Here is a 25,599-nt window from a genome sequence, read left to right on the forward strand (position 1 = left end):
TATTTATTGTTTACCAATGAAGGATAATGGAAGCGGAATCTGTAACACTTCATCCATTCTTTGAATGGGCGTAAGAACAGTCGAACATGAACAGTAGAATATAGCCTAAAATCAAATATATATTTTACTGCTATGGAATGTCGTTTTTTTTTATAAGAAAATACGATCTGCTCGCAAACATGGTATTTTCGTGCAGTTAATGAGCCATTCGAATAGATAGTATTTTCGTGAAGCGTATCCAAGGTTATCCCCACTCAAGTGTGGAACGACTGAATTCGGGCTGGGCAGTAGGAGGGACCAGAGTTAATACATACAACCCTGGTCAATTTCCCTGCCCAATCCCATGCCAGATCATACAAGCGCGCCCGACACCTCATATTCTGTCGTATTCCCTTTTATGGGGCCCCGTAGACCCAGTTTAGCTAAAATTGACTACTCTTAATTATTAGCTCTATCTGTATGTAACGAAGTTGTTTACTCTTTGCGTTGAGCAAACACATAAATAAAACATTCAAGCAATATAATCCTTCTATAAAATAATGAGAGAAAAAAATCCACGGCTTTTTCATTTAATTACTTGAGCATTTTCTTCGTACTGTAGACACGGGTCCGCTTTTTTGTATCAAATTCTCTGCCAAATCCATCCATTCTACCGTCACTTGCTCTCACTCCTGTGTGCCACCACTACACATAGCAGAATCCGAATGTGCTTCCACACCCCTCCTAGAAGAACGTCACGCCCTCTGCGTAGAGAAAATCAAAATGCGTCGCCCAATCGCTTGCTCATACTGACTAATAATGTTTTGGAGGCAGGACATCGGCGCAAAACCCGCCCTATTAATCAGCCCCTGCATCGTCGCTTGGGAAACCCGGTGGCATGGTTGTGTGTCACTTTCACTGGGACCCGCGGTCGATGCCGGTGGAGGGGGATGGGTGCCACTGCGAATGTTAGAACCCGAGACAGAATCAGAGCCCTGTACAACATAGAGCAGTATATACCCCTTTATAAATATCAATTGTAAATCATATAAAACGCCATAATAAATGGATCCAAGCACCGGGGATTCAACATAGACACGCGATGGAAATACGGTGCCCAAGCAGGACAGGGAATTAAACTTTTAACCTTTGCGTGGGAGACATAGAGAAGTTTGTTTCCTACCCCGGGAGAGGGAGCTATCTTGGGGGGCAAAGGATACAGGAGACGCCGAGGCCGAGGTGGAGGCCTACTGGTCTAGTTCGATTTGATGTTGGAATACTCGAAGATCTGCAGACAACACAGGAGGATATTTTATTTGTACTGGGTTGGAATGTCTCACTAGGTGAGTGGTTAAGTCATGTTAAATGTGTATTTTTGGGGGTTGATCAACTTTTCAATGTTTTAGTTTAAACACATTGAATTGCTTTTTGTCTTTCAGTATCATAACGCCATCAATAGAAATTCTGTATCAGTAAGCCTGTTCTCTAGCTAATGTAACTGTCACTTTGTTGTCCTTCATGGGGTAGTTTGTCTTTCATAGTTTATATTCCTTTGCTAATATTCCTGATGTTGTCTAACGTCGTAAAGCAGTTGATGTATGCAATGATTATCCTTGGTTTTGGCCAGGTCCTCGTGCAATCCATGTAATTTAGCTAGCCGCATTCATTGGAATTCTTTGATAGTTAGCTAGGCTTACTGACGTTACCTAATATCAACACTATGTATTCTTGTTTTATGATCACCTGAGACATTGTATTCTTCTGCATTTGTTACTTTAATTGAAGTAACGTTAGCTCAGCAATGAGTGCATTTTATTTAGTTACATCATTTCCATAACTGTTACAAAGGTTTCAACTTCTAATGGTTGGTTCCCACGATGGCTGAGTAGCTGAATATTCATATCAAGATGAATATCCGTCTTTCGTTTTTTTTGTTCTCACTACATTGCTTATTTTTAGGTAGACTATAATCAATCTAGCTAGTTGTTAACTATTAGTAGCTATATACCTTTTCCCCTTGAAGTGACTGTCCACGTAGTAAGTGGTTTTATATTACAACTAGCCAACTACATTAGAATAAACCACGTTTCAAGAAGACATTCTTAGTAGGCTCCATGGGACCCTGGTTTGGTGTTTATTAGCTAGTTGGCTAGTTATATGAGCTTGTTAGCAAGATTGGCTAGTTAGCTAGGTTGCTTACAAGTTGCTTGGCTTGCCTTAGCAAGTTGATATTGTGGGTGTAGATGGCTGTGGTTTGGAATCATCAGTTTGATACAAAGTTGCTTTTCTTAGTAGCTAGCTCTGTATTTAGGAGCAGCCTTGGACGAACATTGGGGGAAATGTCCTCAAGGAAGTTAGCTAGTTGACTAGGCTAACAAGGATGTAGCTAACTTTATGGACATTTTCCAGTTGATTGTGTACTCACTTGATTCAGTATTTAATTATCAGTCTGAGTTGTGAGATGGTGAATATAGCTACGTTTGCTGAACATGTTTACAGTTGTGCTTACATTGAGTTAGGCTATTCTGTTATTTATTCCAAGTTAGCCAATACTAATGTTAGCCTAACCCTAGCTACGTTTGAGTAGAGTGTATTTGCCTTGTGGTGTAAAAAAATAAAAATAAATGTAGGCTATTTTAAGGTTGGGGAAATAACTTTTTCTTTGTCGATTCAAGCTAATAGAAAGCCATATCTCAATAGTAGTGACTTGCTTTTCTCCTTCTCCACCTCCCCCATCTACCAACCCCCAACCTCTGTGGTGGAGAATAGAAATGCGTGGTATTTTTGAAGGGAGCTCGCGTTTCCTTTTTTAGCCTCCATTTTTATTTCAACAAGTGAGTCGGAGCGCTAGAATTGTTGTGCGAGAATGGAATCGCTGTAGACTCGGATGCTGATGCTGAGCTCTGTTTTTCTGCGATGTTGATTCAACACTGTTTTGGCCTGTTTGACTATGTTGGACAATGCCCTGGTAATGACACACACGATGAACTCGACGGGCAACTGTTTCACTTAGTTGCCACCAATGTAGCCAAATTAATCTTTCTTGTCTTTGTAGAGTTGATTTGGACAAGCCCTCGCAGTTTATTTTTAGCTTCACCCATGGCTGGCCTGGATCTTTCTTGTTGTTGACGTTGGCCTAATTGTAAGATCAGTAAGAAGGCTTACTGATCTTAACATTTCATTTTGTGTACTGGCTGGCAGCCGTTAAAATGTTTTACTTATACATTGTTACAATAGTACAGGGCTATTGCGCGTTGAGCTTATGTTATATAGTTTGCTAAATTCATTAGGACGCCACAATAGCTGCCCTCATCATTGCCTGAGTTATTTGGCTAAGCTCAGTTGCCCCATGTAGACTCCATGAGGTGTAGGTAACTGCCAAAATAAAGGAAACACTTGAGTTAATGAGGGATACAAAGTATATTGAAAGCAGGTGCTCCCACACAGGTGTGGTTCCTGAATTAATTAAACAATTTACGTCCCATCATGCTAAGGTTCATGTATAAAAATACCCAGTTGCCCATTATTTTGGTAACCATGGCTAGAAGATATCTCATTGACTTTGTGAGATGGGTCTCAGGGGAGCATCAGGGGGCTTAAAGAGTGTGTGTCTCAATCACTAGATATCAACCCAATGAACACTTATGGGAGATTCCAAATGATGGAACATTTTCTTAAAAGATTCGTGTTACATCCCTCCAGTCACATCCCTCCAATAGAGTTCCAGACACTTGTAGAATTTCCAGAATGACTAGTGGTGGCCCAATGCCCTATTAAGACACTTCATGTTGGTGTTTCCTTTATTTTGGCAGTTACCTGTACATGTGCCGTCTGTTGCTCCCAGAGCAGAGAGTTGGCTACAGTGAGAAAAATAAGTCAGTTTTATTTCCTCCCAGTTTCGCCTGTGTAGGCCAATCTGGAACCGGATGTGTGACGACCTAGTCAAAGCGAATGTGTTGTGTCCGACTCAGTGTTCAACGTGTCATTACCTAGTCCTCCTTTGGAATAATAATACGAATTTGCCATGTTTTCTACAAATATTCTTCAAATGTCCAAGTTCTTCTACAAATTAAATGAGTGTATAATGGTTCATTTGTCAGTCCTCCTCATTTCAACCCAAATAGATGAGCTGCTGTAACATTTGAATACGTGTACTTTATTTGATGGTATAGCAAGGTATGCTGCTGTTGATTCGCTCTGCTTAGATTAGAAGCCTTCAGTGTCACAACACAGCATGATAGGCCTACACATCAAGAGAAAGTGCTTCTGTTTTGTATAACCGCAAAATACTCTGTCCATTTTTTGCAGATTGTCAGGAATAAAATGGAAAACTTAAATGTCACTGATGGACTTGTGATTTGATCAAACCGTTCGGCTACCACAACCTGAGTAGTGCGGCTACCATGACCTTGCCAATTTCATACTGACTAGGCGGGATTGAAATGTGTTGGTTGCTCTCGAAGCATGCCGGTGGTAAGGCGCACAGCGTAGAGACTTATTTCGATTGGTCCCGGCGCGCATTCTCTGAATATGTTTTCCCGTCTTTTAATAGCCTCGCCGCTGCCGTTCTGGCCACTCATAACCATTTGAAACCTGAGCCCCCCACACTCGCCCTGGCCTGACCCTTCTTGTTATCTAGAACAAACGGTGTGCTCACCAAGAGAGACAAAGACAAGCACACAAGCCCCTAAGAAACGCAGGGAGAATTGGGACATGGACACACAATGGCTCGCTTTCTTAACCCAACCTGCAAATATTGTGAAATGTCCACATGGTTTACTTGACTTGTTCCTTTTCTATAACCTGCCTCATATAGCCTACCATTTTGCATTTTTAGGTGCCTCTTACACAGGGTCACCTTGTGAGGGTAAAACACTTCCCACAACCCACGTAACATAAAGAATTTAGCCTACATACATGTAACACACAGTCAACATAAAGGAGTTAACGTAAGAGTCATTCAGAAAGAGAAAATGGCTGCTGTACACTCTTGTGTTTTGCCTTGGCAAGCTTATCTTCAAGTACTGTACTGTTGAATAACCTCTGCTCGGATTTCCTTTGCTTTATTGTGTGGGTGTGTGTGGGGGGGCTGTGGAATTCCCCCCAAAAGTGGGCCTCGCTAACTTTCGGAGATCTGAAGGAATGTGTGGACGGGCAAGATTAGTCTGGCCTGGTTTTTTGTGGTGTTCCTATTGAAGTGGATAGATGGCTACACACACACACACACACACACACACACACACAGCTGTAAAATAACTCAGTGATCATTACTGTTTGGGCAACAATGTGTCGTTGAACTAACATAACACCAATCCATGGAAGGGGAGGTTGTTTCTCGAATGTTGACATAGTTGCATCTTATTTGGATCACCTTTGTGTGTGTGTGTGTGAGAGAGAGACACAGGCAGGATGCTGGCCGGTTTTCAACAAAGGAAGAAGACAGGATCCCAGCTCCGTCGTGCAGACTACTTTAGGCCGGGGGGGATGTGGCTGGTTGTTAGGAAGAGGAAAGAGAGAGAGGGGGGAAATTTGCTTCTTTTTTTTTTTAGCTACCCCATTTGTATGCTGATGACACTTCGTTTCATTACATGGAGGGCAGGTGTGTCCATTGACATGGTAATGCAGTGGTGAGTTTCTGCTTATGCAGAGCACAGTCACTGTTTTGAATGTATCATTATATGGCCAGTTGGACGGATTGAATTCATGGCTCAGAGAATTAATAAGAGAAGCTTGCTTGTGTCTGAGAGACTGTGGTTTCACTTTAGCTACCTCCTTGTTTGGTAGTGATTTGCGATGGCTTTCAAAGGGGGTGTCTCCCCCCCCCCCCCCCCCCCACCCGGATCATTTTTATAAATGACTGAAGCTCATTTTAAAATTATTAACATATTGGACTGGCCATTATTTGTGTGGGGCTAAAACGTTCTAATTTGTCCACCGCAGAGTTGTTCACTCTCCCCCACGTGAAATTACGACATATTGCCAAGTTTACTTTCTTTGGATAGCCATTTTCGCGTGAGCTAGGCTAACGTAGGCCTAACCAGAGAAATAAAAAGCAAGGTTATGATGAGGGTTTAGGCTACAACACCATTGTGGAAACAGGTGCTGCATGAGTGAAATCCCCTGTTTGGAAGGACAACAGTGCGGTGGATGGATACACCGCCTGCACAAAGTGCAAGCAGGTAGGCCTATTTTGTTTAAGCTTATTCAGTGATCACATGAATTCAGGCTTTCGTTCATTAGACCATACGCAGGCCATATAAAGTGTAAACCGATGTGACTACTAAAAGTTTGAGTTGCCTACTAAATAAATGTAGCCTGTTTTTGCCGTCTATATTAGATGGCAGTCGTAACTTGAATACGCCTCAATTTCTCTCACATAGAACACACCACAAGCCGTCTATATAGATAAAATATTCTACTATGGGGTTGTCATTTTATTTTTTATTTTTTTCTCCTATTTGTTCTGAGTACTTTTTCTCTCTTAATATTCCACATTTTTGGGACATGGTGGCAATGATTTTGGTGCAGCGCCACAGCTAAATGACTGCAGCGGAAACACTGGCTTTCAGTGAATCCATTATCTCTGCTTCTTTTATTAGGAGATTGCTCTCAGCTATGGCTGCTTTTCCTGACTGAGTCTACCTTTTTACTGACTGGATGATAGCAAGAATGTGGGTAGTACTGTACATGCTGGATATTGATTACTTTTGCAACATTGTCTCATGTCCGTGCCAGTGAAGGTTGCCTGCATTTGAATATGTGTTTGTTTAAGGGTGTGTATGTGACTCTTTCCCTCCCTCTTGCTATGTCTCTTGTTCCTTCTCTCGCTCGCTCTCTCTGTTTCTCTCGCTCTTTCTCTCCCTCTCTGCTCTTCGGCAGCTGCTCTGTGTTGTATTGCTGGCTCGTCTTGCACAATGGGGTTAAAAAAAAGTCGCTGTGACGCCTGGCTCTCTGGTGCCCTCTGATTGGCCCAGGCGCTCTGGAGTTGCTCCAATGGGGCTCGCCGTGTCCTCAACCCAGCCATGGCACTGGGAGAGCAGTGTTGCAGAGGGCTCTGCTGGGTAATTCTGTTGTGTGGTGAGGAGCAAAGCTTCTTGGGAAAATAATGGAGGGGGAGGAGGAAGAGCTGGGGGAAAAACAAGGCCAGGAGAAGCAGGCGAGTGAGCTACGTAATCATCTCACACTCTCTCCTCTCTCGTTCTTTCTTGCTGTCTCCTCACGCCCTCCCTCCCCTTCTCTCATGTTCTCTCTCTTCTCTTTGGTTTTCCGCCCTCATGCTCTGTCCTTCGCCCTCTGTTCTTTCTCTTTCGTTCTTTCTCTTTCCGTCTTGCTCTCCCACACAGGCAGTTTCTCCCTTCCTTGTTTTTATTTATTCATACATTTTTTCACAAAAGGCTCTGATTTAATGAAGAGACCTGTTGTGTATGGCAGAGACGAGCTTTTCTTCTTCAGAGAAGAGGAGCTTGGCCATGTTCCCCTCTTATGTGGCAGGGACAATAAAACAAGCTCGAGGTCCGAGTGACACATTTGCCTTGGTCAGGTGACACCATTGCAAAACCATATTTCTGACTTGTATGTTTACACAAAGGGTGTTGTTGCACCGCAGAGAGCAAATGAGGAAGATGAAAGAAATGGTAGTCGGGCCGCTCAACACCTCCCTACCCACTGCAGCCTCGTGAAGGCTGCCTTTTTTCATTGCCCTTTTCCAGAGTTGCTACATGTCTCCCTCCCCCCTCCCAAAATGGGTTACAGTTGAATTGAAAGTTTGGCAGCAGTAGATGTGTGCACTCCGTCCTGACCACAATCATGCAATGGTCTGATTTTGTTTTCACTCAGCCATGCTTACTTTATTAAATACTGTATGTTGTCATTTTTGGTTCCTGTTTAAATCATTGTATTATTGCATTTCCTAGGCCCCAAACAGAATATACTTTGTGGGAAGCAGACACATGGGCTAAACACAGGAGCTCCCAGGCATGTAAAATGGCCTCTCTGTGATGCTGCCTCTAGCCTAGCGTTAGCATACGTATGTGTGTTGTGATGAACGTCAGTGCGAGGTGGCGCAAGGGCTGACCCCCGTGTGAGTGACACACACACACACACACACACACACACACACGCTCTCTCAGGGGAAAATTACACCCAGGAAGCCAACGAGTTCAAACAAATGTAGCTAACGCGTACATTTTTGTTCCAACAAATGTAAGAAAGTAACCGTCCCGTGATGAATGTTGACTGGACTTGCATTGTACGGCTCTATTCACAGCTAAGCAAAACCGATTTGTTAGCTTAGACCTCAGAACGTCGAGAAGCAGACTTTTATTTATTCAATGAGCAGCTCTGATGTCTCAGTCTGACTAATAGAATGTGATAGGGCAGGCTAGGATATTGTGTACCCAAATAGACACCCCTTCCCGTCCTCCCTTTCCTCTGTTGCCCCAGTGGACAGTGGCTTGGTTTGTTTGCTCCCGAAACAGATGATTGATTTTGTGTACTGGCCCTTCTGTCGAGCCTGCTCTCCTCCCCCCCCCCCCCTCCTCCTCCTATGGCACTCTCTCCCCCTTTGTTCTCCACTGTGTCCTTCTCATCCCCAGTCTGGTCCCGGTCCATTCAGACAGCTGGACATTGTTGTGTTAATGGAAGGCTGCAATGTGTTCCTCGCCGCCTGACCGCACGGCATGAGAACGGTCAGATCATGATGGCGGCATAATGATCTGACGACACGACCGGCTGACCTAAATTCGACTGGAAGTCGCGGTTTAGTCATTCTACTTTTCTTTTGTAGTTTTTGCTGGCTCTACGATGTGACAATATGTTGATATCGGATGTTGAAATGTATCATTAACTAAAAAGGATACTAAAGTTGGGACTCATACCAGTTCGCGGGATTATTATCATGATAGCTTGTCTCTCAGTAGTATCCCATGTTTACTTTCAGGGGTTGCTTTTAGCAGGAGGCCAGCTGGTGTCCTATCTGATGCAGACGTTTTTTCTTGTGAGACCAGGATACTGTCGACGTGGGGAATAATTGTGTTGTGCGTAGAGCAGACGGTTGTTGTCACGTAATTGCGTTTTTTTGAGGGAGCAGCGGGTGGTGGATATTAGATTCAAAGAGGGTAAGAGAGATGGAAGAGCCGATATAATGCAAACTGCACTTTCGCTCCTGCCCTTATTCCCCTGCCCTCTCTCTCTCACTGTGTTATTTTCATTTCAAAGGTTTGCATAAATGACGATCGAATTCTGCCAAATATTGTCGGATTTCAGTGAGGACCTTTACCCTTCTACCTACTTCAAGAACCTTAGCCTCTCTTTTATTTTCAATTTTTCCAAAACAGAAAAATATGTGAACAAATGTAGCCTATCCTGTTATTTGACTTTCCCCCCCCCCGCAGCTCAAATGTGAACCACTCACCCCAGTCCGTGTACAACACCTGATTTATAGAACCAGTCTATGACGTCAGTGTGTGAATGTGTGTGCACAAGAGGATACGAAAGAGGTGTGAGTTTGGAAATATTTCTCACTGAGGCCTTGATTTCTTACTTGTTCCCCAGAAGATAGCTATTCACCTTTTGATCAATGTTCCTTCCTACTTCTCATCACCCACCACACATGTTCTGTCAATTCAGCCAGTACAATGTGCATCAGTAAGCTCCTTTGTCTTTGAGCCCATACCCTCAATCTAGACCTCAAGCATCGCTTGTCCTTTTTTCCTGATACCAATCAGCCACAATTAAAAATAACCCCCAGTGAAACACGCTAGGCTATAGCCTACCCCCGTGCTGAAGCAACACGTCATTGAAGCATCGAAACGTGAGACTAGCTTTTCTGAACCACTTTGTACACTTCAAGTGTATTTCTCAAACGTTCTGCGGGGGTTAATGTGGCCTGCGTTGTGCTAGGCTGTGGTCTTCTATTACGCGAAAAGCTTCTGGTGGGCACTCACAACATTTTTGCTAACAGAATAATTATGCGGCATTCACATTACCAAGGTACTGTATCCCTTTTGGCGTTTTTGCATGTAAACTAGCATGTTTTTGAATCCACCTAGCCCATGAAGTTTCATTCCGTCAGGTCTGTACTAGTGATGCACCGATATGACATTATTGGCCGATAGCGATATCCAATATTTTCCTTGCCAAAAAAAGGGTACGATAACTGATATTTAAAAATGTAGCTGCCTTTTTTTAAGCATTCCAGTACAGTTACATAGTTAGCACACACATTATTTTGTTGGCATTTACGTGTGTCCCCATTACCAGTAAAACATAATCAAAACCCATTTATTTCACTTACTTGCTGTGCTCTTTTGTTGTTAATTTATTCAGTCTCCACCAGGATTTCATCATACATGTCAATCAGTGAAGTCTGTCCGTGGCCTCCCTTCCTTGGTGTGCACTGTCACTGTGTCCGTTTCCATCTTGTCCAGCTCTCTAACATTTCACATAAACCCTGTTTCTTGTCTGCATCGAAGTAGCAGTCCTTCTACCTAGCATTGAGCATGGTGGCGACACAGTAGAGGCTCAGAGAGAATGCCACCAAATTGCTTGTTCACAGCCTCTTGTAGAGTACTTTTGCAAGTTTTAACTGCCGACACACATCGTGGGGTTTTGTTGAGCAGGCATTTCAGTGCCATGACAGAGTGTATCAAGTCTGCTGCAGACGCACTTGAGCTTATTTCGCGAGTCAGTTGTTCAAATGGAGCTAGGAGTGTGTTCATGTTACAAACATGTTCTCAAATGCCATTGAAATGGCAGCAGCGGTATGAGAACCAGCACATTTATGAGCATGCAATACGGCTTTCCTCAGTACGACATCCTCGTCAACCCACTGTGCTGTCAGACTCCGCATGCTCATGGGGCTGATATCGCTGGTCCAAATGTCAGTCGTGAAGTTAATAGCAGTGACACTCATAGATGTGCGTTTCAACAATACTGTCTAACTCCGGTAGGGCAACATCTTAAAAATAGCACCTACTTGGTAATGTGTACCAAGGCTCGAGGTGCTCGACCAGTCGGCGAAAGCCAGCATCATCCACAACAGAGAAAGGTTGATTGTCAAGGGCAAGGAATTCCATTATCTAATGTTAATGGATTTCGCAATTGTTGTCTCGCTGAAATTTTCTTACCATTTCAAATGACTGCTCGACTTGAACTTGTTTACTTGTTGAAACTGTGTGCTTAGTATATTTCTGATTTTTGTTCTGTGTAGCGCTGTATTTTTCGTGCAGCCATTACATCATCTACCTAAGTTATTATAGGTATGCACGTCAGCTTTGACATCGGTTTTGCACATTGGCTTTTAAACTAGACATCGGGCCGATGTTGGCATTTTTAGTTAATATTGGCCTTTCCCCGATATGTTCACCGATTTATATCGTGCATCCCTAGTCTGTACGGTAATGTGAGTGTGGTATTGCAGAATATGCACAGCCAATGCTGTGTGTTTTCGGGGGTGACAGAGCGTTGGTGTAGGCTAATCTTTGGCGGCCAAACATGGGAATGACTTGACGGGGTGTGTCTGTGTACGCCTACTACTCCGTGCTAGTAACAAATTATTTCTGTGTGACAGACATAGGCCGAGCATAATTTGTCCAATGCAAATGCTTTCAATGAACGCCACAGTAAGTAAGAAAATGTTTGGGTATACATTTTTTCCCCCCGGGGCCAGCCAAAGTTTGGAAGCTGAAGTCTACACCCTTCCGTCCGTTATTGGTCAACTAAGTCTTTGTCATTCAACGAGATGACTCATTTTCATTTTTTAATTGAGAATACTGCACCAAACATCTTAGATGTAAAATTGCACGACTAAGATCTCCTCGGCAAAAATGTAAAAATTTATGGCAGATTTCTTGAGTTAGCTTATTTTTGCGTATACTGGCTACTGCGTCTCAAAATGGACAAACCGTACGATTGCCTCTTTTCCCGTTTTTCAAGCGAAGGTCTTTAAAAGGAGTATGCAAGCACACTCGTTTGGTTTGCCTGGCCGACTTCAGCTGGCCGCCAGCTGAAATGAGGCGTGCTGATGCCTTTACTCCGCCCTGCTACACTGTAGCTAGGTGTGTAGTTGTTGTGTGTCTGTGTACACATCCTGGTTTCTCTCTCCCTTCTTGTGATGCCATACATACACTATCCCTCCAGGGACACACGATACAAGTGTGTGTGTGTGGCATAGCTTAACTGTCTGGAGAGTGAAATAAAAGAGAGGCAGTCAGTGAGGGACAGGCAGGGAAGAGCGGAAGCAGGATAGGGAGGGAGAAGGTATTCTCTCTGCTGTTAATTTTGTGTCCCCCTCACAGACTCCTCTCCAAAATGGCCTCTTCTAGTGAAGTGAAAAGACTGAGGCCATTGGTAATTTGAGCCTGGAATTCAAGGCTAGGGGGAGCGAACAAGGGAAAGAGGGAGAGGTAAAGAGGCCTTTTCTTTCCCCTTTTGGAATTTACCTCTCGGTTCACCGTCTGGTTGTTTTGGAACAAGGCCAAATCGTGGACTCCCTTTGAGGCCTCGCAGGGAAAAGGCTATTTCTGTCCAAAAAAATAGTATAGCTCTCTCGTTTTTAATAAGCGCTTCTCTCTATGGCACGGTGGCCGTAGATTTTATTTTACCAGGTAAGAACTATTTGAGGTTAGAAACCTGTTTTACGAAGATGACCTGGCAAGAAGGCTAAACAGGGAAATAATGATGTGTACTTTTTACAGAAATACAAATACACACAAAAGACTGTCGCAAGTTACAACGCTGGCCCAGCGTCATCCGGGTTAGTGGAGGGTTTGTCCGGGGGAGCTTTACTTGGCTCATTGTGCTCTAGCGACTCCTTGTGGCTGGCCAGGCGCCTGCAGGCTGACTTAGGTTATCGGTTGGTGTTTCCTCCAACAAATTGGTGTGGCTGGCTTCCAGGTTAACCGGGCGGGTGTTAAGAAGCGCGGTTTGGCGGTTCATGTTTCAGAGGACGCATGACTCTACCTTCGCCTCTCCCGAGCCCGTTGGGGAGTTGCAGCGACGAGACAAGATTGCAATTGGTAATTCCCCAATTTCGTGATAACCAATGTATAAAATATATACAGTACCGATCAAACGTTTGGACACCTACTCATTCAAGTGTGTTATTTTTTTATTTTTTTTTGCCATTTTATACATTGTAGTATAATAGTGAAGACATCAACTATTAAATAACACATGGAACCATGTAGTAACCAAAAAAGGCTTAAACAAATCAAAAATATTTGAATTTCTTCAAAGTAGCCACCCATTGCCTTGATGACAGCTTTGCACACTCTTGGCATTCTCTCAACCAGCTAAACCTGGAATGCTTTTTTATTTGGAGTTCCCACATATGCTGAGGACCTGTTGGCTGCTTTTCCTTCACTCTGCGGTCCAACTTATCCCAAACCATCTCAACTGGGTTGAGGTCGGGTGATTGTGGAGACCAGGTCATCTGATGCAGCACTCCATCACTCTCCTTCTTGGTCAAATAGCCCTTACACAGCCTGGAGGTGTGTTTTGGGTCATTGTCCTGTTGAAAAACAAATGATAGTCCCACTAAGAGCAAACAGATGGGATATCGCTACTGTGTTAGCCATGCTGGTTAAGTGTGCCTTGAATTCTAAATAAATCAGACTGTGTCACCAGAAAAGCACACCCACACCATCACACCACCTCCATGCTTCACGGTGGGAACCACACCTGCGGAGTTCATGTGTTCACCTACTCTGTGTTATACAAAGACACGGCAGTTGGAACCAAAAATCTCTCATTTGCACTCATCAGACCAAAGGACAGATTTCCACTAGTCTAATGTCCATTGCTCGTGTTTCTTGGCCCAAGCAAGTCTCTTCTTATTGGTGTCCTTTACTAGTGGTTTCTTTGCAGCAATTTCACCATTTGAAGGCCTGAGTCACGAGATCTCCTCTGAATAGTTGATCTTGAGATGTCTGTTACTTGAACTCGATGTAGCATTTATTTGGGCTGCAATGTCTGAGCCTGGTATAATGAACATATCCTCTGCAGCAGAGGTTACTCTGGGTCTTCCTTTCCTGTGGCGGTCCTCATGAGAGCCAGTTTCATAGCGCTTGATGGTTTTTGCGACCTCGCTTGAAGAAACGTTCAATTTCTTTACATTTTTCTGTATTGACTGACCTTCATGTCTTAAAGTAATGATGGACTGTCGTTTCTCTTTGCATATTTGAGCTGTTCTTGCCATATAGACTTGGTCTTTTACCAAATAGGGCATCTTCTGTATACCACCCCTACCTTGTCACAACACAAATGAGTTGCTCAAACGCATTAAGGAAAGAAATTCCACAAAGTAACTATTTTAACAAGGCACACCTGTTGAAATTTTATTCCAGGTGACTACCTCATGAAGCTGGTCGAGAGAATGCCAAGAGTGTGCAAAGCTGTCATCAAGGCAAAGGGTGGCTACTTTGAAGAATCTCAAATATAAAATATTTTCTGATTAACACTTTCTAGGTTACTACATATTTCATAGTTTTGATGTCTTCACTATTATTCTTCAATGATGAAAATAGTAAAAATAGACTCATTCAAAGACTTGAATGAGTCGTTTTGCCGACTTTTGACTGGTACTGTATATACGGCTGGACTTTTCTGACTATATAGTCTACTTGTTATAGATGAGCATTTTATCTAAAAGAAAAGTTACTAAATGGTCCCTCAGATTTAAAGGGCAATTCAACTCGGAAGTGTAAAATTGGCCTGTTGATCTGTACCTTAAACGCTTTGTATATTATTCCTTCATATCAAACCTAACACGAGGCTTGAATCGGTTTGTAACAGAGTATATATATATATATATATATATATATATAAATAAATAAATAAATAAATAAATAACATTTCTAGGACCAAACCATTCCACAGTCGTCTATGGATTGCCATCAGCAATTTCCTCTCTAATCAAGAGACAGTTATCGCTGTCCAGCTAGAAAGAAACTTTGGACAGCAGAGTTAGCCGCCCTTGACGTTAGTGGAGGCAGCTAGGCCGTTAGCTAACCCATTGTTGTGGCTAGATGCTGGTAACTAGGCACTGGGAACGCATGCAAGCTAGCTTTAAACGTAGCTAAGGGACCAGTTCAGAAATGCCACGCATCTCAGTACTTTTACTAGGCTACCCATTACTGGACCCACCACTACAGTTGAACAGTGACTTGCGCTTTATACAAGGGTGGATCAAGGTCTGTGTAGTGCAGAAGAATGATTGGAAGCCTTAAAAGCCACACCCTTGTGACTGTGTGTGTGTACATGTGCACGTTTTGAATGCGTTCATGTCTGTGTGAGAGTCAGTCAGTGCGTGTGGGTGGCCTTAAGGTGACCTTGCTCTAAGCCAAATCCTCTCTCTGCTGCTGCTGCTGGGTTCACACGCTCCCAGGGCTGCTGCTTCTTTCTGTAGCCACAGTCTGCTCTGCTTCCTGGCTGTCCTGCGAGGTGGCTGGGCAGATGAGATGATGGGGAGGGGGGGAGTGTGGGTCAGTGTTCCAGCGTCTGCGTAGTCGTGGAGTGTGGATCACATGACAGGCTGCCCAGCCTAATTCTGGATGACTCACCCCCTAGTAATGTCTGTCTGGTCAAACACTGCCCCCGCTGGTTGTCCTTGGTACTGTTCCTGGTGAGGGGAGAGGGAGGCCCAGATAGAGCTCCTGCTGTAGGGGCGGGGTGGTGGTGACTGAGGAATCTGGCGGTTGTTTTTCTCCACATTGGAAAGCACTACTGGCCTTGGGCAGTGGAAGCCTTTGTATGGAAGCGAATGCCTGCGTCCCGAATAGTACCCTATTCCTTATTTAAGTGCACTACATTTTACTTTTACATACGCTCTTATCCAGAGCGTACAGTCAGACAGTAACCCGTAGGGCTCCGGTCAAAAATAGTGCACTCTATTTGGGACGCGGGAAGTCCGTCCCTGACAGTCATTGCCATTGCAAGGCTGATCTAGGTGGAGCAGGGCCGCCGATCTAGGTGGAGCAGGGCCGCCAACCTGGCCTGCACACAACCCCATGTCATAGATGGCAGCATGACTCAGCATAGTGTTTGTGTAATGCGAGGTATTATAGGTGGCTCTGTGACGTTTCCTCTTGTGCAGTACATGCACTAGTTACACGTGGATGTGTATGTGTATGTAACTGTTTGTCTGCGTTTGGGGCGGTGGCAACAAATGCCATAGAAAGGTACTTGTAATGGCCACTTCCCGATTTGAGTATGGAACACTCTTTTGCTACGAAGCTGTTGAAATATCTGATATTGTTCTGGCAATAGCAATGTCAACTAATCTGAGATTGTTCTGACATTTCTCACATAGAAACTTCATTGGGAAGAAGGATGTTTGATATGCTTTTTACTTTTGTACCTACACATTCCGCCTGCAAGACCCTGTGAAGAGCAATTCCAGTGTGATGTAGGTGACATTTGCACACAAAATGAGAAGCAAAATGTTTCACAGAATTGACTTATCAGGCATTAATGAGAATGTGTAGATTTGCAGAACCCTATAGGGGAAGTGTATACACAATTACTTCAAAGTGGTATTACTTACAATTGTGTAACGGAATAGCAAAGCTTTCGTTATGGATGTGACGGAAATTTTTGCGAGAAGGGACACAACGGCAAATGTCCGAATCTCAAAGGGTAAAATATGAATAGCCACTTTGAAAGTAAGGCTTGGCGACACTATGAAACCACAATGAAAATGCAGCAATTGTCATATACTTTAGAGAGAAATTTTACCGTTATGGATATGACTTTCTTTATGGTTGTGACTCTGTGTAAAAGGAGTTTTTGTATATTTCATTATTTCTTCACCAAACTTAATCATAATACTTGTATAATCTGAAAATGCAGTGCACCTCAAAGAACCAAGAAATCTCCAGTGTCTTGAATAGTTATTGCATAGGCTATCAAAGGGCACTCGTGGGTCCCGTCTTAACAACCAGAAATGCACAAATGTGCTAAAAAATATATATTTTACAATTATTTTATTTGAAAATCTGTCATTGCGAATTAGTGCTGCATATCTCAATTATTATAGAAATATTTTTACTTTCATAATACTAAAGGAGAATGTTGTTATGGATGTGACATTCTGCGTTACGGATGTGACAGGGTCCCAAAAGACAAGACAGCAAATGATGACACTGCACTCCATCTTCAAATTTACAACGTTTTAGTCATTTCATTCTAGATCATTAATGACAGATGTTTTATCTTAAAATATTATTAGCAGTCCACCTGAGTAACAGAGTAAACATACTCAATTCAGTGGTTTAAAAAAATAAAAATGTATAAAAAATGTATTAGCTCATGCTTTGTGTTAATCTCACACCTTATCTGCCAGCACAGGCTCTATAAAATGGTATCCCCTCCCCTTGTTGTCCTCAAAAGGACACAGGGAATGGAAAACTTGACCTGCAGCCACCCAAGCCTTGTCGTCCTTGGCTGGCGAGATGTACACAAATCCAGTGTGGTCGTTTCTTCTCAAGAACTGCATTTCAACAGCATCAGTCAGTCTTTATCTGTTACCAGTCCCACAAACTGCTTGTATATACACTGAGTATACCAAACATTATGAACACCTTCCTAATTAAGCTGCAACCCCCGCTTTTGCTCTCAGAACAGCCTGAATTCATTGGTGCTTGGACTACAAGGTTTCGAAAGTATTCCACAGGGATGCTGGCCCATGTTGACTCCAATGCTGCCCACAGTTGTCAAGTTGGCTGGATGTCCTTTGGGTAGTGGATCATTCTTTATACACACAGGAAACTGTTGAGCATGAAAAGCCCAGCAGCGTTGCGGTTCTTGACACAAACCGATGCGCCTGGCACTTACTACCATACCCTGTTCAAAGGCACTTACATTTGTTGGACTTGCCCGTTCACCCTCTGAATGCCACATACATAATCCATGTCTCAATTTTCTCGAGTCTAAATTTTTTTTTTTTAAATAATAAAAATAATTTTTAACCCGTCTCCTCCCCTTCATCTACACTGATTTTTTTGGGGGGGGATTTTTTTAAAAGTGGATTTAACAAGTGACATTAATAAGGGATCATGGCTTTGACTTGGATTCACCTGGTCAGTGTAAGTCATGTAAAGAGCAGGTGTTCTTAATGACTTGTAGACTGTGTATACCTCTAACCCCCCTAGACTCAGGGATTGATTCACCCGTTTCATTCCCTTGTTTATTTGAGCTAGCTGGACTCATTCCTCCCTTACCTCTACTATATCTTGACAAGTCATTATGTTGTCTTTCCTATGAAGAGTTAAACTTCTTTAATTTTGTTATGTGAAATGGTTAAAATATAAGTTTCATTGAATTATAACCTACCAATGGCACGGGTTTGCACTTTCGTAGACCTTTTCTTGTCAGATTGTAAATCACCTCAGGCTTGCCAGCCTCAGTTCACAAGCTGGACTTTTAAGACCTTAATTATAAAACCCCTAATTTTTTCTTTATATAATAATAATAATTTATTTCATTATCATTGGTAGGCTTCCTATAGCAGCCTTGTATAACCACCATCGAGCTGTAGGCCTAAGAGCGCATCCTGTTTAGACTTAAAACCGTAACTTACTTAGGCCTATTTCAATATTTTTTGTTTATATAGGCTACTGTATCAATCATTTATTTGTTCAGCTCTTTCATAGCATACGAGTCATTCATGATTGAAATGCAATCAAGCATTTTGGTTTTAAAATAACAAAGCAAACATTGAATAATTATCGTTAACAATAAATAGGCCTGAACCATTCCATTTCGGAAATTGCGTTCAGAAATCAATGTGACTGTTTTTTTAGTCTTTGCTGTAATAAAGGCTTTACAAAAAAACGTGAAGACTTTTTGCTATGCCTATAATTTATTTAGAGTCCACCTGTGGTAAATTGATTGGACATGATTTGAAAAGGCACACCTGTCTATATAAGGTCCCACAGCTGACAGTGCATTTCAGCAAAAACCAAGCCATGATGTCGACGGAATTGTCCGTAGAGCTTCGACACAAGTTTGTCGAGGCACAGATCTAGGGAAGGGTACCAAAAAACTTATGCAGCTTTGAAGGTTCCCAAGAACACAGTGGCCTCCATTCTTAAATGGAAGGAGTTTGGAACCACCAAGACTTCCTAGAGCTGGCCGACCGGCCAAACTGAGCAATCGGGGGAGAAGGACCTTGGTCAGGGAGGTTACCAAGAACCCAATGGTCACTCTGACAGAGCTGCAGAGTTCCTCTGTGGAGATGGGAGAACCTTTCAGAAGGACAACCATCTCTGCAGCACTCCACCTATTAGGCCTTTATGGTAGAGTGGCCAGACGGAAGCCACTCCTCAGTAAAAGGCACATGACAGGCCTCTTGGAGTTTGCCAAAAGGCACCTAAAAGACTCAGACCATGAGAAACAAGATTCTCTGGTCTGATGAAACCAAGATTGAGCTATTTGGCCTGAATGCTAAGCTTCACGTCTGGAGGAAACATGGCACCATCCCTATGGTGAAGCATGGTGGTGGCAGCATGCTGTGGGGATGTTTTTCAGGGAATGGGAGACTAGTCAGGATTGAGGCAAAGATGAATGGAGAAAAGTACAGAGATCCTTGATGAAAACCTGCTCCAGAGTGCTCAGAATCTGACTGGGGCAAAAGTTCATCTTCCAACAGGACAACGACCCTAAGCACACAGCCAGGGAAACGCAGGAGGGGCTTCGGGACAAGTCTCAATATCCTTGAGTGGCCTAGCCAGAAGCCAGATTTGAACCCTCTCGTACATCTCTTAAGAGACGCTCCCCATCCAACCTGACACAGCTTGTGAGGATCTGCAGAGAAGAATGGGAGAACCTCTCCAAATAGAGGTGTGCCAAGCTTGTAGCGTCATACCCAAGAAGACTCAGGGCTGTAATCGCTGCCATAGGTGCTTCAACAAAGTACTGAGTAAAGGGTCTGAATACTTTTTATTTTTAATTATGCATTTGCTAAAAAAATTCTAACTTGTTTTTGCTTTGTCATTATGGGGTATTGTGTAGATTGAGGGGACAAAAACAACAACTTTAGAATAAGGCTGTAACGTAACAGTGGGAAAAAGCAAGTGGTCTGAATACTTTCCGAATGCACGTAAAGAGAGCAAGGGAATGGGAAATGTTTTTTCCTAAACAAATGAGGTGTTTTGGTAACAACTTAAGTCAGACATGGCTGTAATTATGTTAAAGCTTCAGCAACACGGACAGCGTGATACACACTTTTGATGTTCTGTGGTGGTCGCTGCAGCAGGGAGGAGTGCGAGAGACAACGGGTGCTAGTCACAGTCACGCCCAGCGCAGCAAGTCTGAGCCAGGCCCAGCCTCCCTCTAGTCATTTGTGTCGTAATTATTTCGTCAAACAGTTTGCTTAATGCATCAGACAAGCTCAGTGAATATAGTTGAATTGATTAAAACACATAGGATGTGTCTATATATGGAAAAATACACGTTTTAAAAATTTAGACCAATCGATTGGTTGAAAGAATGCTCTTGTTCGACGAAGATTGTTTTTTGTGGGGGGGGGGGGTAGCCCTAGTTGTTACATTTGAGTAAGAAATCATGCTTCCTACCCTTTCATACTCTACACGCACATCACGTTTTAAGAGTGGGCTCTCTGGTACTTTTGAAAATATGACACGTTTTATACAAAGAAATTGATATGTAATTAACTAATCATAGCCCTCATTTCAGATTGCAAAGGGAGTTACGTTTGAATCCATTTTCCCATTCACTGTGTTGGTGATGCTAGGGATGTGACTGTTTTGGAATTTGAGCTTATGGTAATTGGCCAGGCCAATGTACAAAGTCACCGACATAACCGGCCAGGGGGAGGTCAAAAAAGGGAAGGTCACAATTCTGTACACTTGTTTTGCACACTTATTGGATATGCTTCTTAATAAAACGTATTTGAAAAAAGCCATTACACTTTGTTATTATCATTCAGGTTATTACTTAAAAATATCAAGAAATTCCAGGTTGGAGAGGATCTGTTGCATTTTTATATTAAGAGTCAAATGGCATTGGCATGTTCGTCAGAGAGGACACCGTAATGAGATAAGCATCAAACGCTTCTGTCATGATTTAAAGAGATGGAGTCCAGACAGGCTACTTTAGGAATTGTTCTGAGTAGACGTATAGAGAATCAGTGAACTCACACACCCCAGTAAAAGCACCCGCCAATCAAAGCTACGAGCATACGCCAGACACAAGCAAATATTTCTCCTTTCCTTAAAGCGTATTTAAAAAACCTAAGCTTTCCGAAAGTAGGCTATAAGATAATGATTTGACAAGGAAAGTACGAGGGGTACAGCTATGCTATAATGTGAAGATGAAATTGACAATCATTAAAATGGAAACGAATACACTCAATATGCCCGTAACCTATTTATCAGCAACGCTGATTATCGAGGGGGAGTGTTGGAAAGCTTTTTCAAATACTGTGACGAAGTATTATCATTTTGAATGGATATATATATATATATATGACATTACATCAAAGTTGGATCAGCCTGTAGTGTGGTTTTCCACTTTAATTTTGAGTGTGACTCCAAATCCAGACCTCCATGGGTTGTTAAATTGGATTTCCATTGATTATTTTTGTGTGATTTTGTTGTCAGCACATTCAACTATGTAAAGAAAAAAGTATTTAATAAGATTATTTATTTCATTCAGACCTAGGATGTGTTGTTTAAGTGTTCCCTTTATTTTTTTGAGCAGTGTGATATATATATATTTATAAAAAATACTTACTTGATATACTTTGAGGTGAATGAAAAAATGTCTTATTATTGGTGGACATGGTGAGTTAAGACGGACATCCCCCAAATGGGCACTTTCCTATATGACATTTGCGAGAAGCAGGCAAGGTACTTCTATGCGTGCTCAAGCGCACGCACCGTCAACATTAACAGGATCGAGAAACCAGACAGATGCTCACGTGGCGCACATAAACGATGGTTTGTAATGAACCCAAACTCGTTTCTCACCAGTATAGCAGGTTGTGAACTCTGCAAACAACGTTTCCACTCCGAGAATGAGAACAGTAAATGACTAATACACGCGTTCACAAATTTCTGAAAGAAATTACAAACGGTAGGCTACCGCATGGGCATTCATAAAAGTGCATTGTGGGCCTACACTGTATGTAGCCTAGGCTACTATTCTACTTTGCGGGGATAGGACGGTGGGAATTTTGTCTCGGCTAGGGCGGCATATCGGCCAGGACCGGGCCTGATCAGTGTTGATTAGTCTATAAATTAAGAAATTATTCTGTATCAAATTATACCATCCCAGTTTGGAGAGGATTGGCGCATTGTCCATTTGACACAACATATTGATAAACATCCTTCCTCCCAATTAATTTTCTTTGTGAAAATTCAGAGCAGAATCTGAGATGGCAAAAATATTCCCTGTCCACACTGGTGTGGAAACACCCTATAAACATTAGGCCTATTCTCCAACTTGTCTAGGATTTAGACCTAGCTGCCGACCCATGGTATTGAAACTCAATCAAGTTCATTGTTCACACACACACTTACAGAACATGGGGCTGCAGCAGTTTGCCCCCTGTTTTGCATTTGGCTTTTAGGTAAGACAGAGTATTGCTTCTGGGCCAGTAACTGAAAGGTCGCTTGTTCGAATACCGGAGACGACAAGGTGAGAAATCGGTGGACTTGCCCTTGAGCAAGGCACTTAAACCTAATTTGCTCCAGGGGCGCCATATCCTATGGCTGACCCTGCAAAACATTTAACTGCACCTATCCGGTGTATGGGACAACTTCTGTAGCCTTTCTTTTAGGCTTGTTGTATCGATTTACAAGCCCCAACATTTAGAATGACCTCTAAAATTGTATGACTCACGATAGTTCATTGAGAATCCAAATTAAATGGTCCAATTGTGTACTAACAGCAGCGGGAGACCAAATTTTATGCTTGTCCATATATTGGTGTTCTACCCATAGAAATATATCATCTAGAATATATAGATTATATTTCTATTGTTCTACCTGTATTTTAGGCTATACCCAACTCAAGTTCATGGTCAGAAGTATTTGTTGACTCTTCACTTGTTTCCTTGTGTGTATTTAGGCGTGTGGGCGTCTGTGTGTGTGTGTGCGCGTGCGCTCGCTGGGGTGCGTGTTTGTCTCACTCCTGTCCTCTCGCTCTCTCCCCAGGTCTCCCCATGTCCGTGAGCCGTCGGCTGCGGCTCTGCGGCGCCCCACCCCTGGATTGGTCTGTCACTACAGTTCAGACCCCGTGATTTCCCCCCCCCCCCCCTCTCTCCTCCTCCCCCCTGTCCCATCCCACCCTCCCCCCTCCTTCTCCCTCCCCCCTTCCCCCTCCTCCCTGCGCGCCGCTGTGCTGGACGTCATGAGCATAGTAATCGCGCTGGGAGTCACCACACCAGAAACGTCCTACTCAGATATGGCTGCTGGATCAGAGTGAGTACCACAGGGGAGGAGGGGGTTGAGGATAGGGATGCTAGGGTTTGTGTGTGTGTGTGTGTGTGTGTGTGTCGTCTCTTTTCACAACCCAACAAGCCATGTGCGGTAGTTCAAAACGTTTCTAAACTAGCTATTGCTTTGTTTTCACTGTGGTCAGAATCAGAAAGTGTAGGTCACAGTGAATGCCTTCCAAGCTAAACCAGGAAGCTGGGGCCCACCACAGACAGAATTATGCTTGGGCGGTATCCTGATTGTCATACTTTCATACCGACCTTGCCATACCAGGATATTCGGTAATATCAGCACTGAACACAGGGTGCTATTTTCAAACCCCACTGAGACTTTTTAATCCAATACTAACAATTACATGTAATATCCCATAGAGAATGCTAACAAGTGCATTGTGAACATTTTATAGTGTCGGAGCTAAATTATTTGCAGGACAAACATCCCAGCTCATAAAGTTATACAAGTAACTCAAGAATGCTACAAAGTTTGCTGCATGCACAAAACAAATATTAGACAGCAAGACTCTTGATAAGGAGGAGGTTCTCTGCTGTTACCAAGCGACGCTTCTTCCAAAATCAAGCTAACAAGTTAATAAATCAGCAAACCTAATGCACAACTGCTGAGCATTCAGCACATTTTTAGACCGTTAACTTAATAGTTAAAAGAAATCCAGCTTCCAAACATTTAGTTGTGAATGCCATACTGTAACTAGATCACCTGGCGCGTGCTCTCGTCGTTGTGTGCTTGTAAACAAATGCCACGTGACTAGGGAGTACCAGTAAACTTCATAATGAAAAATGTTTCAGGTGAAATGAAGAATGATCTTCTTTATCTGCTAACGTATTGTTCAAGTTGACAGCAGGTATTTAAGTAGCTACAAATATTCACATTTATTAAAAAAAAAATGTTTAAATTGTTTTAATGGTATTGAAAACCTATCCCGTGGTTATTTCCATATACCGCCCAAGCCTAGACAGAATACAGGAGTACTACCGGATGCCTTTCTATTAGTGATGCAGGCGTCACTACAGTCCATGGTTCGAATCCAGGCTGTGTCACATCCGGCAGTGATTGGAAGTCCCATAGGGCGGCGCACGATTGGCCCGGGTTTGGCTGGGGTAGGCCATCATTGTAAATAAGAATTTGTTCTTAACTGACTTGCCTAGTTAAATAAAGGTTACACACACATACACCACACTGACCAAAAAGTTATTTTGTTGGCATTTACATATGTCCCCATTACCAGTAAAACGTAATCAAAACCTATTCCTTTAACTTGCTGTGCTGTTTCGTTGTTAATTTGTTCAGTTTCATTGTCAACCAGGATATCTCATACTATGGAACACCGTTTGGGTCTTTGTGTCAAATAACACTATTTGACGTGTCAAATAAGCTTGTTGACCAATCTGGACCTGAAAATGACTGCACGTCACATAATAATTTAACGCATTAATTTTTTTAACGTAGTTATTATTACACTATCACTCGTATTTCCTGTGTTACGTTTCATCGATACGTATGCTATGATGCTGGTATAGTTGTCTCGCGCACCTACAGTGCTGGTCAAAAAAATGCAAGCAATGTTCATCCCCAAAAACATAGCAAAACGACATCCGTTTCAGTAGCTAGCTAACTATATAGCTAGGTGTCGTCTAAAATGTGGTCAGACCCATCTATGTGAAGCTAGCCACAATAAGAATTAGCCACAATAGTGGACTTTGCGGGTAGCCTTCAAAATAAGTATGTCATTGACAGTGACGCAAATGAATACAAATAGTACAATTATGCCATAATTGAATAGATCATGCTAAATGAGTTTGGAATATTAATATAAAATCAACAAAAGACAATTTGTTAATTTGTCAAATCTGAAATCACACTGGATGTATTATACTTTAGAATTGCGTTTAGGGCATACTTATTTCACTGTACAGCCTTACCTATGGATTGTGGATCAATGACATGGAGTATCAGTCAACTCAGTGACACCCAGAGAACATTAACGTTGTAGCTCTTATTGCGGGACTCTGAAACAACTGTGAATTGAGCCACATGTGTTATCAACCTATGTGTATTGAACAGTATTCCCGAAGAAAACCAATACTGCATGGATGTTTTGGAGTCTCTCTGAGGATGATGTTGGGGAAAAAATATCTTGGGTATT

General features: G+C 42.7%; 1 protein-coding gene across 5 annotated transcripts in view; it reads left to right on the forward strand.

The window, feature by feature from the left end:
- Positions 1–858: 858 nt before the first annotated feature.
- The window catches only part of LOC106565254 (histone-lysine N-methyltransferase SETD5), a 51,462-nt gene continuing 26,721 nt past the window's right edge, over positions 859–25,599 (forward strand). For 4 of the 5 annotated variants that reach the window (XM_014132154.3, XM_014132155.3, XM_014132156.3 and 1 more), the window contains exons 1-2: positions 859–1,322; positions 23,157–23,423. In XM_014132154.3, coding sequence (XP_013987629.1) covers positions 23,353–23,423 — 71 coding nt within the window. In that variant the 5' untranslated portion in view covers positions 859–1,322; positions 23,157–23,352. The remainder of the gene's footprint in view (positions 1,323–23,156; positions 23,424–25,599) is intronic. The other variant, XM_014132159.3, reaches the window with a different exon arrangement.

Source organism: Salmo salar, chromosome 12 (assembly GCF_965601325.2).
Source record: "Salmo salar chromosome 12, fSalSal1, whole genome shotgun sequence".
NCBI classification, from domain to species: domain Eukaryota; kingdom Metazoa; phylum Chordata; class Actinopteri; order Salmoniformes; family Salmonidae; genus Salmo; species Salmo salar.